The sequence below is a fragment of the Chlorocebus sabaeus genome, chromosome 20 (assembly GCF_047675955.1).
Source record: "Chlorocebus sabaeus isolate Y175 chromosome 20, mChlSab1.0.hap1, whole genome shotgun sequence".
NCBI lineage: Eukaryota > Metazoa > Chordata > Mammalia > Primates > Cercopithecidae > Chlorocebus > Chlorocebus sabaeus.
In genome coordinates this window covers 114407039-114419874 of record NC_132923.1, presented here as the reverse complement: position 1 = coordinate 114419874, position 12836 = coordinate 114407039, and the positions used below count along the sequence as shown (strand labels likewise).

General features: G+C 51.6%; 1 protein-coding gene across 1 annotated transcript; it reads left to right on the top strand.

The window, feature by feature from the left end:
- Positions 1-1186: 1186 nt before the first annotated feature.
- Positions 1187-9815, top strand: C1QB (complement C1q B chain). Its single transcript, XM_007980105.3, has 3 exons — positions 1187-1309; positions 7724-7927; positions 9091-9815. The coding sequence occupies exons 2-3, from the start codon at positions 7741-7743 to the stop codon at positions 9663-9665; spliced, it is 762 nt and encodes a 253-aa protein (XP_007978296.1). The 5' UTR covers positions 1187-1309; positions 7724-7740; the 3' UTR covers positions 9666-9815.
- The last annotated feature ends 3021 nt before the right edge of the window (positions 9816-12836 follow it).

The following is a 12836-nucleotide window of genomic DNA, read 5'->3' as shown; positions in this document are numbered from 1 at the left end:
AGTACAGTTGTCAAGAGGGTCCTCCAACTCCTGGTGCTTGCTGGTCATCACAGTGTCTGAGAGGCAGCCACAGGGAGAGACTGATATCCTAGTGCCAGGGATGCGGCTTCCAGGCCTGTATCTGCCACTTCCATGAGGCGTCGGCCCCAGCAGTCACTCTTTCTGTGACATTTATCACAGAAGCAATGAAGCCTCATGTCATTCCATGTTTAATACCGGTCTCCCCCCCGTAGAAGGGAGGCCCCATGGGGACAGGGACGATGGCTGATTTGCTAAGAGCTCTCTCTTCAGTGCCTAGCCCATGGAGGCGAACACTAAATATTCATTAAATGATGGCTCTCCCTTCTGAGCCTCAGTTTCCCCGTATATAAAATGAGGAGGATGAGCCCAGTGACCTCAGCCCCTCTCCGGCCCTAACTTGGCATGATTCCAGGATTGAGAAGAAGCGACAGGCTCCTGCCTGGGCCTATTATTGTCATCAGCTTCAAGCCCTGCTGGAAGCAGAGGGAGGGGTATCAATAAATAATGAACACATTTAAAATTCATTATGAGATTATTTTCTGAGAACAGGGAAAGAGCAGGGACGCAGAATGGGAAGGAAGCAGAAGAGATGAGCCCAGAAAGGGGAAGCCTGGGACATGAAGTGATATTAACAATGAACATGTGCACAGCCCTTTACAGTTTACCCCCGGACAGCTCCTCCCCCATCATTTCCTCCATTATCCTCCCAGCGGCCTGTGAGAACTGTATCTGTAGAGCAGGTATGATTATGGTCCCATCCTATAGCAGAGAAAATCGGGGCTCCCTTGGGGCTCCCTTGACTGAGAACACATAAGCTGGCAAGTGGCAGAGCCGAGATGGGAATCAAAGTCTCTGATTCTAAGCCAGCGCTCAGGCACCGGGCCAGCCACATGACGCTCACTGAGGAACACCCCTGCCCAGTGAAGAAGAAGATCACGAGGTCAGAGAGCCTGGGAGGGTGAGCTGCGGACGTTTCCCCGGGACGGCGTGTTCTCCCCACAGATGCTGAGTCGGCAAAGCCAAACTTGCCACCCACCCATCTCATTTACAGTAAATCCGGTGGGTTGCAGAAATGGGACCTGAAACTGCCTGAGGGCAGCAGGGTGGGGGGACAGTGGGGGGATGGGAAAGGGGCCAGGCTGCTGGGCCATGGGAGGGAACCGTCAGGGGAAAGCCCTTCCCTCGTCTGGGGAAGGGAACTTCCGCTTCGGACCGAGGGCAGCAGGCTCCCGGCTCCTGGTCCCACTGCTGCTCAGCCCAGCGGCATCACAGGACGCCGGCTTCCCAGGTGAGGATGGGGCTTGGCACCTGGGGGAGGCTGGCAGGGCCAATATGGCAGAAAGTGGTGATTCCGTAAGTGTGAGCTTTGCGTTGCCTGCCTTGGAGCCAGCTGGGCTGTTTAACAGTGCAGGTCACCGGGCCCAATCCCAGACCTATGGGATCCAGCTCTCTGGGGTGAGCTGGGGAGTCTGCTGCTACCCAGGGCCCAGCGGATGGGCAGGCCGTCTAAAGTGGGAGCCTGGCACATAAGGGCTTTGGCATCACAGAGACTGGCTCTGCGTCTTATGCGTTGGTCATCTTGGGCAAGTCACCTAACCTCTGTCAGCCCGTTCCCTCTGTGGAGAACAGAACCTCTCAGGGCTGCTGTGCCCTACAGGAGATCAAGCTTGCAAAAGCTTAGTGCATGCCCTGGCTCAAAATTTATCAGTAAACCGGAGGCAGGAGTGGGATTAGAACCCAGTCACTCCTGCCCAGCCCAACATTTCCCCAACACCTTGCTTATCTCCTTATACTCTGCCGAGAACACTCAGCTTGACTCTTCCAAATAAATAAGGGGACGTGCAGGTAGAGTTACGATGAGTTCTCAGCTAGTACTGAGTGAGCGCAATGTTTGTGCAGTGGGGGAGTGGGATGTGGCACTGCACGGGGCAGGGGGACCTCATTCTTCTAAGCGCCTTCTCCTGTCATCCTTCCGGCAGCCCTGTCAGGTTGAAATCAGCGTTGCCAAGAGACTCAGAGAGGTTAAGGCACTTGCCTGAGGTTATGCAGCCGGTAGCAGATAGGGCTTTAAAGTCAAGTGGGCCTGACTCCACGTTGGGGAAAGGGACTGTGGGGACCGAAGGAGATGGAAAGGTCAGAGCCTGGGGGGAAGACAGGAGAAACCAGGCTGGTAATGATCATGGGCTGGCACAGGCAGGAGGCAGTTAAACCAGGTGAGTTGTAAGCCCTAACCCAAGCCTGAAACTCGGTGGCTTTTGAAATGGACTAGAACCAGCACTTTCCCACTCCCCCTGCCCCTGGCTTCCCCAAGAAGCCCAAGTCCCGTCAGTACCCTGCTCTCCACCCTTCCCCCCACCAGCTGGTCGCAGCTCTCCACCCCTGGCTGCCTCCAACTAACAGAGCCCCTCCGTCTAAGCCCAGTCTCTCAAAGGGATTGTCTTTTTTTACTTCTCCAACCATCTTCCCTTTTGTTCAACCACTCAGGAATTCTTGGATGACAGTGATAATAATAAAATAGCTAATATTCATTAAGCATTTCCAACATGCCAAGATCTGTCGGAAGCTGTAACTCATGTCCTCGCACATACCCTATGAGGGATAGAGTAGCATTATCCCCACTTTATAGGAGGGTAAACTGTGGCCAGAGAGGAGTGATTTCCCAAGTCCCTTAGCTAAGAAGCAGTAGAGACCTTACGTGAATGCTGAGTGTTGCTTTCCTTATGACACTCTAGGCTCCCACCAGCAGGTGGATGTGTGCTGCCTAACAAGAGCCGCAAGCATCGTGGTGGTAAAAAGCCACTTTCACCGAACACTGACCATGTGCCTACCACTACTCTCAGCGTGTCCCATGCGTTAGTCCTTTTATCAGGCTGTCTGGCCTCAAAGTTTATGTTTTAACCACCAGGTACAGTGACCTCTTAACATAACATTGAGTTTTAAGATCCAGTGTATGTGGGTTTGACTCCCAGCCACACAGGAACTGTGTGACTTTTATCAAGGTGCTTGCCCTCTCTGATCCCGTTTCCTTATCTGTAAAATGAGAAAGCAAGAGTGCATTCTCAGGGGCTGAGCATCAAATTACATGAGATAATGGCATGTAAACCAGCTGACTCACAGCCTGGCCCGTAAGTACCCAACTTATTAAAGTTGTCAAATTGTAAAACCTTTAGAAGAGCAAGAGTGAGAGCGGATGCTCGTTCGGGGACAAGCAGGACCATGCCCCTGAGCCACCCTCTCTTCAGAGCATAGAGCCTGACAGAACCTAAAGCTGTCACCAGCAGACCCTGGCCACGCTCATCTTTACAGCTTCCTTTCCTTGGTGCCCAGAGTCCGCCATAACTCAGGGCTTTGAGCAAGAAATTGATCAGGACCTGGCTGAGGGGCTGAGGCTGATTTGCCGAGCACAGGAGCCAAATATCAGCTGGCTTTTTCTGGTCCCAGGGAGCCCTCCACATGCCAGACTCTGGGGTTGGTACAGCCAGCATGAGGCAGAGAGGGTAGGGGTTTGGCCACAACCGTACTGTTAAATAATTTGCTGGGTGATTTGGGGTAGGTTGTTTTCTGAGTTCTGATCCTCAGTTTCCTCATCTGCAAGATGGGAAATTCACCACAACCCACTTCCCCAGGGTGTTGTGAGGATCAGAGAACAGCAGCAGCAGCAATAGCAGCCACAAGTCCCAGCGAGAGCTTGGGGCTCAGGGCTTTGTGACTCTTTCCCATCCGGGGTCTCACCTGGGTCCCTTTGGCTGCTCTGGGAGGAGGGCAGAGACCACTTTGCTCCCCCATTTTAAGTAGGGATACAGTTCAGCCTCTGAGGAAAGGTTTCCCGGAGGAAGAAGGCTTTGACCCAAGCCTTGAATGATGAAAAATATTTGGATCTGGGCAAAGGTGGAATGGGCTGCCTCAAGAGGTAATGAGCTGCCCATCACTGAAATGCTGCAAACTATGGATGGAAGAGCCCTTGGCAGAGAGGTCGTTTCCTCACACTCTGCTGAGAAAGTTCAACTTGACTCTTCCAAGGAAATAATGTGATGTGCAGCTAGAGTTGTGATTAATTCTTAGGACTGAGTGAACACAACGTGTGCGCAGCAGGGGAGTGCGATGAGGCACCACACGGGGACCTTGGCAGAAGTGTCATTGAGGAAACTTAAGAATAGGCTGACGGGTCCTCAGGAACATAAACATGGAATTGCCATAAGCGGTAATTCCTCTTCTAGGTATAAACCCCAAAGAATTACAAACAGATACTCAAACCCTTGTCCACAGATGTTCATAGCAGCACTCTTCACAGTAGCCAAAAGGTGGAAGCTTCCCAAATGTCCACCAATGATGAGTGGATAAACAAATAGTCAAGCGAGATGGTGCACGCCTATAATCCCAGCTACTCAGGAGGCTGAGGCAGGAGGATCGCTTGAGTTCCAGAGTTCGAGACCAGCCTGGGCAACACAGTGAGACCCCAACTCAAAAAAAACCAAAAATCCAAAAACCAAATTGTAGTCTAGTCGGTAAGTGGAAAGACACAGACTGCATTTTCCTCTGCTCTCACACCACGACAGTCAACCCAGAAGACTTCTGAGACCAAGTGTGGGGGTTTCTCCCCACACACCAGCAAGCAATCAAGTCTGCTGGCTGTCTTTCCGCTCGGTTCTGATACTGTCTAGAAATAGCATCAGTCCCCACAGGCTGAGAGCTCGGTCCCACAAGACTGCTCCCCCTCAGACACCAGTTGCAAGTCCAGGCTCCCAGAACTTCTGACCAATCAGCTTCAAGTTGGGGTTCTCACACCCCTCCTTGGGTTTGGTTTCTTTACTAGTGTGCCCCACAGAACTCAGGGAAACACGGTTAGCAGTTTATTATAAAGAATGCTATAAAGGATGCAGATGAGGAGATGCCCAGGGTGAGGTATGAGGGAAGGGGCGTGCCACTGTCATGCCCAGGTCCCTGGGCACACCACCCCCAAGGAACCTCCTCATGTTCAGCTATTTGGAAGTTCTCTAAACCTAGTTCTTTGGGATTTTTATGGAGGCTTTATTATGTAGGCATGATTGATTAAACCATTGACCATTGGTAATCAACTTAACCTTCAGCCCCACTCCCCTCCCCAGAGGTTGGGGGGTGGGGCTGAGGGTAGACCCTCTAAGCCTGCCTTGGTCTTCCTGGTGACCAGCCCCATCCTGAAGCTACCTAGGGCCTGCCAGCCATCAATCAATCATTAGCATACAGAAAGACATCACTTTGGAAATTTTACGGATTTTAGGAGTTCTCTGCCAGGAAAGAGGTAGAAGACCAAATATATACTTTGCAATATCACATGTATCCACACAATGGAGTATTATTCAGCTATAAAAAGGAATGAAGTACTGATACATGCCACAACATGGATGACCCTTGAAAACATTACACTAAATGAAATAAGTCAGACACAAAAGGTCACATGTTGTATAATTCCATTTATATGAAATAATAGGAATAGGTAAATCCATAGGGACAGAAAGCAGATTCGTGGTTGTCAGGGGCTGGGGGAAAGAGGATTGAGAAGAAACTGCTTAACGGGCCCAGAGTTTTATTTTGGGGTGATGAAAAGTCTTGGAACTAGGTGGAAGTGAGGGTTACACAAGACTGTGAATATATTCAACACTACTAAAATGCTTGCTTTAAACTGGTTAATTTTATGTTGTAGGAATGTTGCCTCAATTAAAAATATATAGGCTAAGGGTTAAACTAGATGAACTTTAAGGCCACTCTGTCCTGAGAGTTAACGGCATGGAACACTGGCCATGCTGACCTGTTTGAAACAGCCCACCAGCTTCTTCCTAGTTCTTTGGGATTAAAAATGAGCCATCACTGCCCTCTTGCCAGAGTCACAGCTCTGAGAATATTCCACCAGCAGAAACAGCCTGGTTTGCTGGCAGGGACATCGGCTTCATTCCTTCCTGTATGACTTTGAGCAAGTGACTTGGCCTCCCTGAGCCTCAGTGTCCTCTTTGGTGTAGGAATCACAGTAGATGCAGGGATGCTCTAAGCATGCAAGGTGGCCTCTCCATAAGCAGCATCATACCCTGAATTCAGAAGCTCTACTAAATAAGAGCTTTGGGGGAATAAAACCCTCAAACTCACAGTAGCCTAGTTGCCTCTCCAGTCTTGCTTCCTGTCACTTGAACCCTCGCTCCCCTCTGCCATACTGGCCTCCTGATGATCCTCAACATCCCAACCTGTGTCCTACTTCTGGGCCATCTCCATACTTTTCTGTCCTCCTGGAACATTCTTGCCCCCACTTTTCTGGACCTTCAGGTCTCAGCCTAATCATCAGTTCCAAGAGTGGCTTCCCCTTGGAGAAGACTTTCCTGGTGGGAGGACTTTCCTCATAAAATCCATCACCTCCCACCTCCAGCCCAGTTACTCTGCCTCCCAGCATCCTGCCCTTTCTTTCAGAGCACCAATCACAGTCTATCGCTATTTCTATTTACTTGTATGCTGACCTGTTTATATCTACCTGTTTGTATCTGTCCCCACTAGGGGCACAAGACCATGAGGGCAGGGACCGTATCTGTCTTGTTCTTCACTGAATCCCCAGCACCTTCACAGGGTCTGGTAGATAGGGGACAATCAGTGAACATGTGGATGGAGGAATGGATGGATGGAGGGACAGATGGAGGAATAGAGGGATGGATGGATGAATGAATGGATGGATAGATGGACAGAGGGATGGAGGGATGCAGGGGCAGAAGGATGGATGAATGGATGGATGGATGGATGGATGGACAGAGGGATGCAGGGATGGGAGGATGGAGGGATGGATGGATGGACAGTGGGATGGAGGGAGGAATGGATGGATGGTTGGATGGATGAATGGACAGATGGATGCAGGGATAGAGGGATAGAGAGATGGATGGATGGATGGATGATGGATGGATGGATGATGGATGGGTGGATGCAGGGATGGGCGGAGGGATGGATGGATGGATGAATGGATGCAGGGATGGAGGGATAGAGAGATGGATGGATGGATGGATGGATGGATGGATGGATGAGTGGATGGATGGATGATGGATGGGTGGATGCAGGGATGGGCAGAGGGATGGATGGATGATGGATGGGTGGATGATGGATAGATGGATGATGGATGGATGGATGATGGATGGGTGGATGATGGATGGATGGATGATGGATGGGTGGATGCAGGGATGGGCAGAGGGATGGATGGATGGATGAATGGATGCAGGGATGGAGGGATAGAGAGATGGATGGATGGATGATGGATGGGTGGATGGATGGATGATGGATGGATGGATGGATGGATGGATGATGGATGGGTGGATGGATGGATGGATGGATGGATGATGGATGGGTGGATGGATGGATGATGGATGGGTGGATGCAGGGATGGGCAGAGGGATGGATGGATGGATGAATGGATGCAGGGATGGAGGGATAGAGAGATGGATGGATGGATGGATGGATGGATGGATGGATGGACAGAGGGATGCAGGGATGGGAGGATGGAGGGATGGATGGATGGACAGCAGGATGGAGGGAGGGACGGATAGATGGTTGGATGGATGAATGGACAGATGGATGCAGGGATGGAGGGATAGAGAGATGGATGGATGGATGGATGGATGGATGGATGGATGGATGGATAGAAGGATGGATGATAGGATCACCATGGTGGTAGCCTCTCACATTGTGTTCTCCTCCACAGGAGACATCTGACACAGTATGATGATGAAGATCCTGTGGGGCAGCATCCCGGTACTGATGTTGCTCCTGCTCCTGAGTCTGCTCGATGTCTCCTGGGCCCAGGGCAGCTGTACCGGGCCCCCAGCCATCCCTGGCACCCCGGGTATCCCTGGGACACCTGGCTCCGATGGCCAACCTGGGACCCCAGGGATAAAAGGAGAGAAAGGTACCATGGGATTTAGAGGCACATTGGTAATACTGACCAAGTTTCCCGTCTTCTGCCTCCCAAGTCACAGTTGCCTGCGTTTGAGACTGCAGAAGCACTGGCAAATCCAACAGCTTGCTTAACCCTTGCAGTAACTTTGCAAGGAGGGAATTCTGATTCCCATTTTACAGACAGGAAAGCAAGCATTTAGAAAGGCTACTGACTTACTCAAGGTAGCCCAGAAAATGTTGAGGCTAAGACCAGACCACAGGTCTCTTACATTAAATTCAGGTGGAGAGAGAGTGCTGCTGTGGCCACAGTTCTGTGTTTAAACTTACCTCCTGGGCAAGTGACTTCTCCTCTCTGAATTGCTACTTCCTCACCTGTAAGATGGGGGCAATGATACTTTTGTGGGGTTGTCATGGGGTTTAGATGAGACTCCCCACTGTGAAAACCCCTCTGTAAAATTTGGCTTATTCATTCATTTAACTTATGGTTATAGAGCAACCCTCTGTGCCAGTCACTCTCCTCACTTAATCTCATGTAATCCTCACAATCCCACAAAATACCTTCATCCCCATTTGACAGGTGAGGAGGCTGAGCCTCAGGAAATGTGACTCAGTCAAGGTGACACCACTACTAATGGCAGATGTGACACATGAAGCACATCTCTCTGTCCCCAGATCCCATCTTCTCAGGTCCTATTCTCTGCCACTCTACTGGAAAATCGGTTTTATCTTGTGTTGTGCCAAACCAAGGGGTAGTGGCTGCTTGGGGGTGGAGTGAGAAGTCTAAAGTCCATTTCCAGGAGCAGCAAGAGTGAAAGTCATGGTTGATTAGGGATGTCTGCCAGTGGTGAGGGATAGAGGGGGACAGCACTCATTATCCCTGCTCTAGCCTGAACAAGGACCCCCACACAAGCTGAGGAGGAGGGCCTGCCTAGCACCTTCCTTAGCAAGGAGCCATTCTCTTCCCCATGGGCAGTAGCTCCCATGAAAGTCAAGCATATCACAGGCTCAGGAAGCTGGGCTGGAGGGAGACCCAGAGCCCCTGTCTGACACTGCCTCCTTTGTTTTACAGATGGGAGGCTGAGGCTGAGAGAGAGGCGGGGTCCTGCCCAACGTCCCAGCACAGGCCTCCTTTTGGTCTAAATGATCTCATTTCTTTGGTCTCTGCTTTTCCAGGGCTTCCGGGGCTGGCTGGAGACCATGGTGAGTTCGGAGAGAAGGGAGACCCAGGGATTCCTGGGAATCCAGGAAAAGTCGGCCCCAAGGGCCCCATGGGCCCTAAAGGCGGCCCAGGAGCCCCTGGAGCCCCAGGCCCCAAAGGTGAATCGGGAGACTACAAGGCCACCCAGAAAATCGCCTTCTCTGCCACAAGAACCGTCAACACCCCCCTGCGCCGGGACCAGACCATTCGCTTCGACCACGTGATCACCAACATGAACAACAACTACGAGCCCCGCAGTGGCAAGTTCACCTGCAGGGTGCCCGGCCTCTACTACTTCACCTACCACGCCAGCTCTCGAGGGAACCTGTGTGTGAAGCTCATGCGTGGCCGGGAGCGCCCACAGAAGGTGGTCACCTTCTGTGACTACGCCTACAACACCTTCCAGGTCACCACCGGCGGCATGGTCCTCAAGCTGGAGCAGGGGGAGAACGTCTTCCTGCAGGCCACCGACAAGAACTCACTACTGGGCATGGAGGGTGCCAACAGCATCTTCTCCGGGTTCCTGCTCTTTCCAGATGTGGAGGCCTGACCTGTGGGCTGCTTCACACCCACCCCGGCTCCCCCTTCTAGCAACGCTCACTCTACCCCCAACACCACCCCTTGCCCAGCCAATGCACACAGTAGGGCTTGGTGAATGTTGCTGAGTGAATGAGTAAATAAACTCTTCAAGGCCAAGGGACAGTGGTGTAATTCAACTCTGTGTCCAAGCACCTGGCACACCAGAAGTGCCATGCTCAGAAGTGTTGGTTACATGAATGAATGAACCATGAATGAATGAAGTCTCTGTCCCTGAGCTGCTCTGTGCCAGCCACACAGTGGGAGGCGGGGGTCCAACACCAACTATGCTCCCAGCAGTAGCCTACACCTTTTCCTGATTTTCTCATTAATCCTCACACTCCTCCTGGGAGAGAGGGCGCATCATGCCCAGCTTACAGAAGAGCAAACTGAGGATCAGAAGGGATGAAGGGATTGTCCACAATCTCACAGCAGGGCTGGGATTCAAGGGCAGGCCTGCCCACTGATGGCCTGAGACCTTTTTTAAAGGCAACTTGTCTAGGCCAGCCCCTAGAGGGGCTCTGTGCTTGTCCCTTCCCCTTACCCCCACCAATGATCAAGGGGTCCTCCTCCAAGGCTTTAACTGACCTTGGAGTAGGAACCTTTCCCTTTTTATTCTCCCCACATGCCCTTCCTCTCAGTGTCTTCCCAGCCTAGCACAAGCTCAGCCATCCAGTTAGAGCAAATGATATTCCCCTGCTCGAAAACCTTCAGTGGCTCCTCACTGCCCACCAGATACAGTCCCAGCCCATGAACCTGGCCTTCCAGCCTCACTCTACTGGGCCTTTCTGTCTTCTAAACAAGCCCACCTCAGCGCCCTTCCTCACCCTGTTCACCTGCCTAGAAGCCTTCCACTCTGCCCATCTACCCATCCTCATTCAAGCCACACCTCCTCCCTGAAGCAGGAACACCCTAGCTCTCGCACGCTCACTCTTCTGGCCTCCTCTAACCCAAGAGTGTGCACAGCCAGCATCTGGCTCCTCACCCTGTCTCCCTAGCTAGGCTGTAGCTCCGCACCCTGCTCATTTCTGAGCCAGCACAGAGCCCATGATGGACAGCAGCCACTCAGTAAAGATTCACTGCCTGATTGACTGAGACCACAGGACTAGGACTCCAGAGTCCCGCCCAGCTCTGCACCTGCTCTCCTCAGCCTCTCCTACTAGCCCCACCATCAAGACCCTCAACCAATCCTGACCTGAGATGGGAGGGATTTAAGATATTCCCGCCTGTGTCACCAATCCAGCCTCCTATTTGGCTGGCCCGTCTCTCAGGACTCCATTCATTGGGTGTAGCTTCTGCTCTATCTCCTGGCCCTGGGGCCTGGCCTTGATGACCTGCCCTAACCCCAGACTGTCCAACCGAGACCTAGAATCTTTTCTCCAGGAGCTGGCCCTTCTTTCTGCTGCTCAACCCTTTCGGTGCAAACTGCCTGGCCTTTGACTCTAATACTAATAGTTATGATAGTAATGGTCACATCACAATTGAATTACTGTGTATCTAGTGTTTTGTGCACATCAGCTCATTTAATCCCCAACCACAACCCCTAGGAAGAACACAGTATCATCCTCATGTGGCTACATGACAAAAAATATAAAATTCAGAGAGGACAAGCAGTTTGCCCAGGGTCACACAGCTGACAGCTACACAGCCAGGTTTGGAGCCTGCTTCTGTTTGCCTCAAAGCTCATCACCTCCTTGCCACCCACATCTGTTGAAACCCCTTCTGCAGCAACTCCCCTCTGCAACCCCATGACCTCTCACCTGAACCCATCTGACCTCAGGAGTTCACATTCTCCAACCTCTGCAGTTGGGTCCATCCATGCTAGACTACACTGCACCCAGAGGCAGAGCTGGCTGCTGGTGTCGAGCATGCGCAGAGCACCCCATCCTGCTGCATAGACCCAGGCAGAGCCGGGCTTGTCTGAGAAGTCAGAGCTCCATGCTCCTGCCTGCTTGTCTCAGGAGCTGCCGTCAGGCCGCCTGGCTCTTTTGCAGGACCAACCCTCCTCTGACCCCTGACCTGTAAACGCTGACCATGCCCCCTGTCCTCCACCAGACCCCCCAGTCGGGACACTCACAACAGTGCCCTTGTTGGGCCCTCCCGGGAGCTTCCAAACCTGCCAGAAATCCAGGCTCTGACTGTGTGTCTAGCCATGGCCATCACAATCCAAGAGCCCTTGCTCTACACAGACGTGCATGCATCTCGACTCTTCACATTTATTTATTTATATTTATTTTTGAGACAGGGTCTTGCTCTATTGCCCAGGATGGAGTGCAGTGGCATGATCATGGCTCACTGCAGCCTCGATCTCCACAGCCCAAGCAATCCTCCCACTTCAGCCTCTCAAGTAGCTAGGACTACAGGTGTGCACCACCACACCCAGCTAATTTTTGCATTTTTTTTTTTTTTTTGTAGAGATGGGGTTTCGCCATCTTGCCCAGGCTGGTCTCGATCTCCAGTGACACACAGTCTAACATCTCCACTCCCCAGTTCCCAGGAGAGGAGATGTAATTGCCTCTGTTTAGAATCAGGATACTCCTAGCCCAATCAGCTGAGGAGTAGATAATTCTAATCCGGTACTTCTCAAACTTCAGCAAGCATCACAGTCACAAGAAGGGCTTACTAGAATTTGCATTTTCTAACAGTTCCCATAGGGTGCTGTTGCTTCTAGATTTGTTTGTTTGGTTTTTTTTTTAATAGAGACGGGGTCTTGCCATATTGCCTAAGCTGGTCTCAAACCCCTGGGCTCAAGTATTCCTCCTGCCTCAGTCTCCCAGAGTGCTGAGATTACAGGCATGAACCACCTCGCCCGGCCTGTTGCTTCTGTTTTGGAGACCACCTGTTGAGAGCCACTGCCCTCATTATATTGCTCCCATTCTGTAGATAAGAATATTGAGACTCAGGGAGAGATGTTATTTGCCCATGTCACGCAGAGGATCCGGGATTTCGATCCAGGTCTATTTAATCCATGTGTTGAAGGCCTGTGCACGGTGGCCAGACTACAGGCAACCCCTCCTTTGTTTCAGGCTTTGTTCTTTATAAGTCTTACCTCGTTTAATCCGCCGTGGGCAGGTACTATTGCTATGCCCATTTCACGATATGGAAACTGAGGTACAGGGAGCCCAATGGGTGGAGGCAGTTCTCA

Excerpts from the sequence above, each read along its gene's own strand:
- C1QB (XM_007980105.3), top strand. The coding sequence starts at position 7,741 with ATGATGATGAAGATCCTGTGGGGCAGCATCCCGGTACTGATGTTGCTC. Across the intron at positions 7,928-9,090 it reads AGGGATAAAAGGAGAGAAAG|GGCTTCCGGGGCTGGCTGGA; the intron begins GTACCATGGGAT and ends CTGCTTTTCCAG.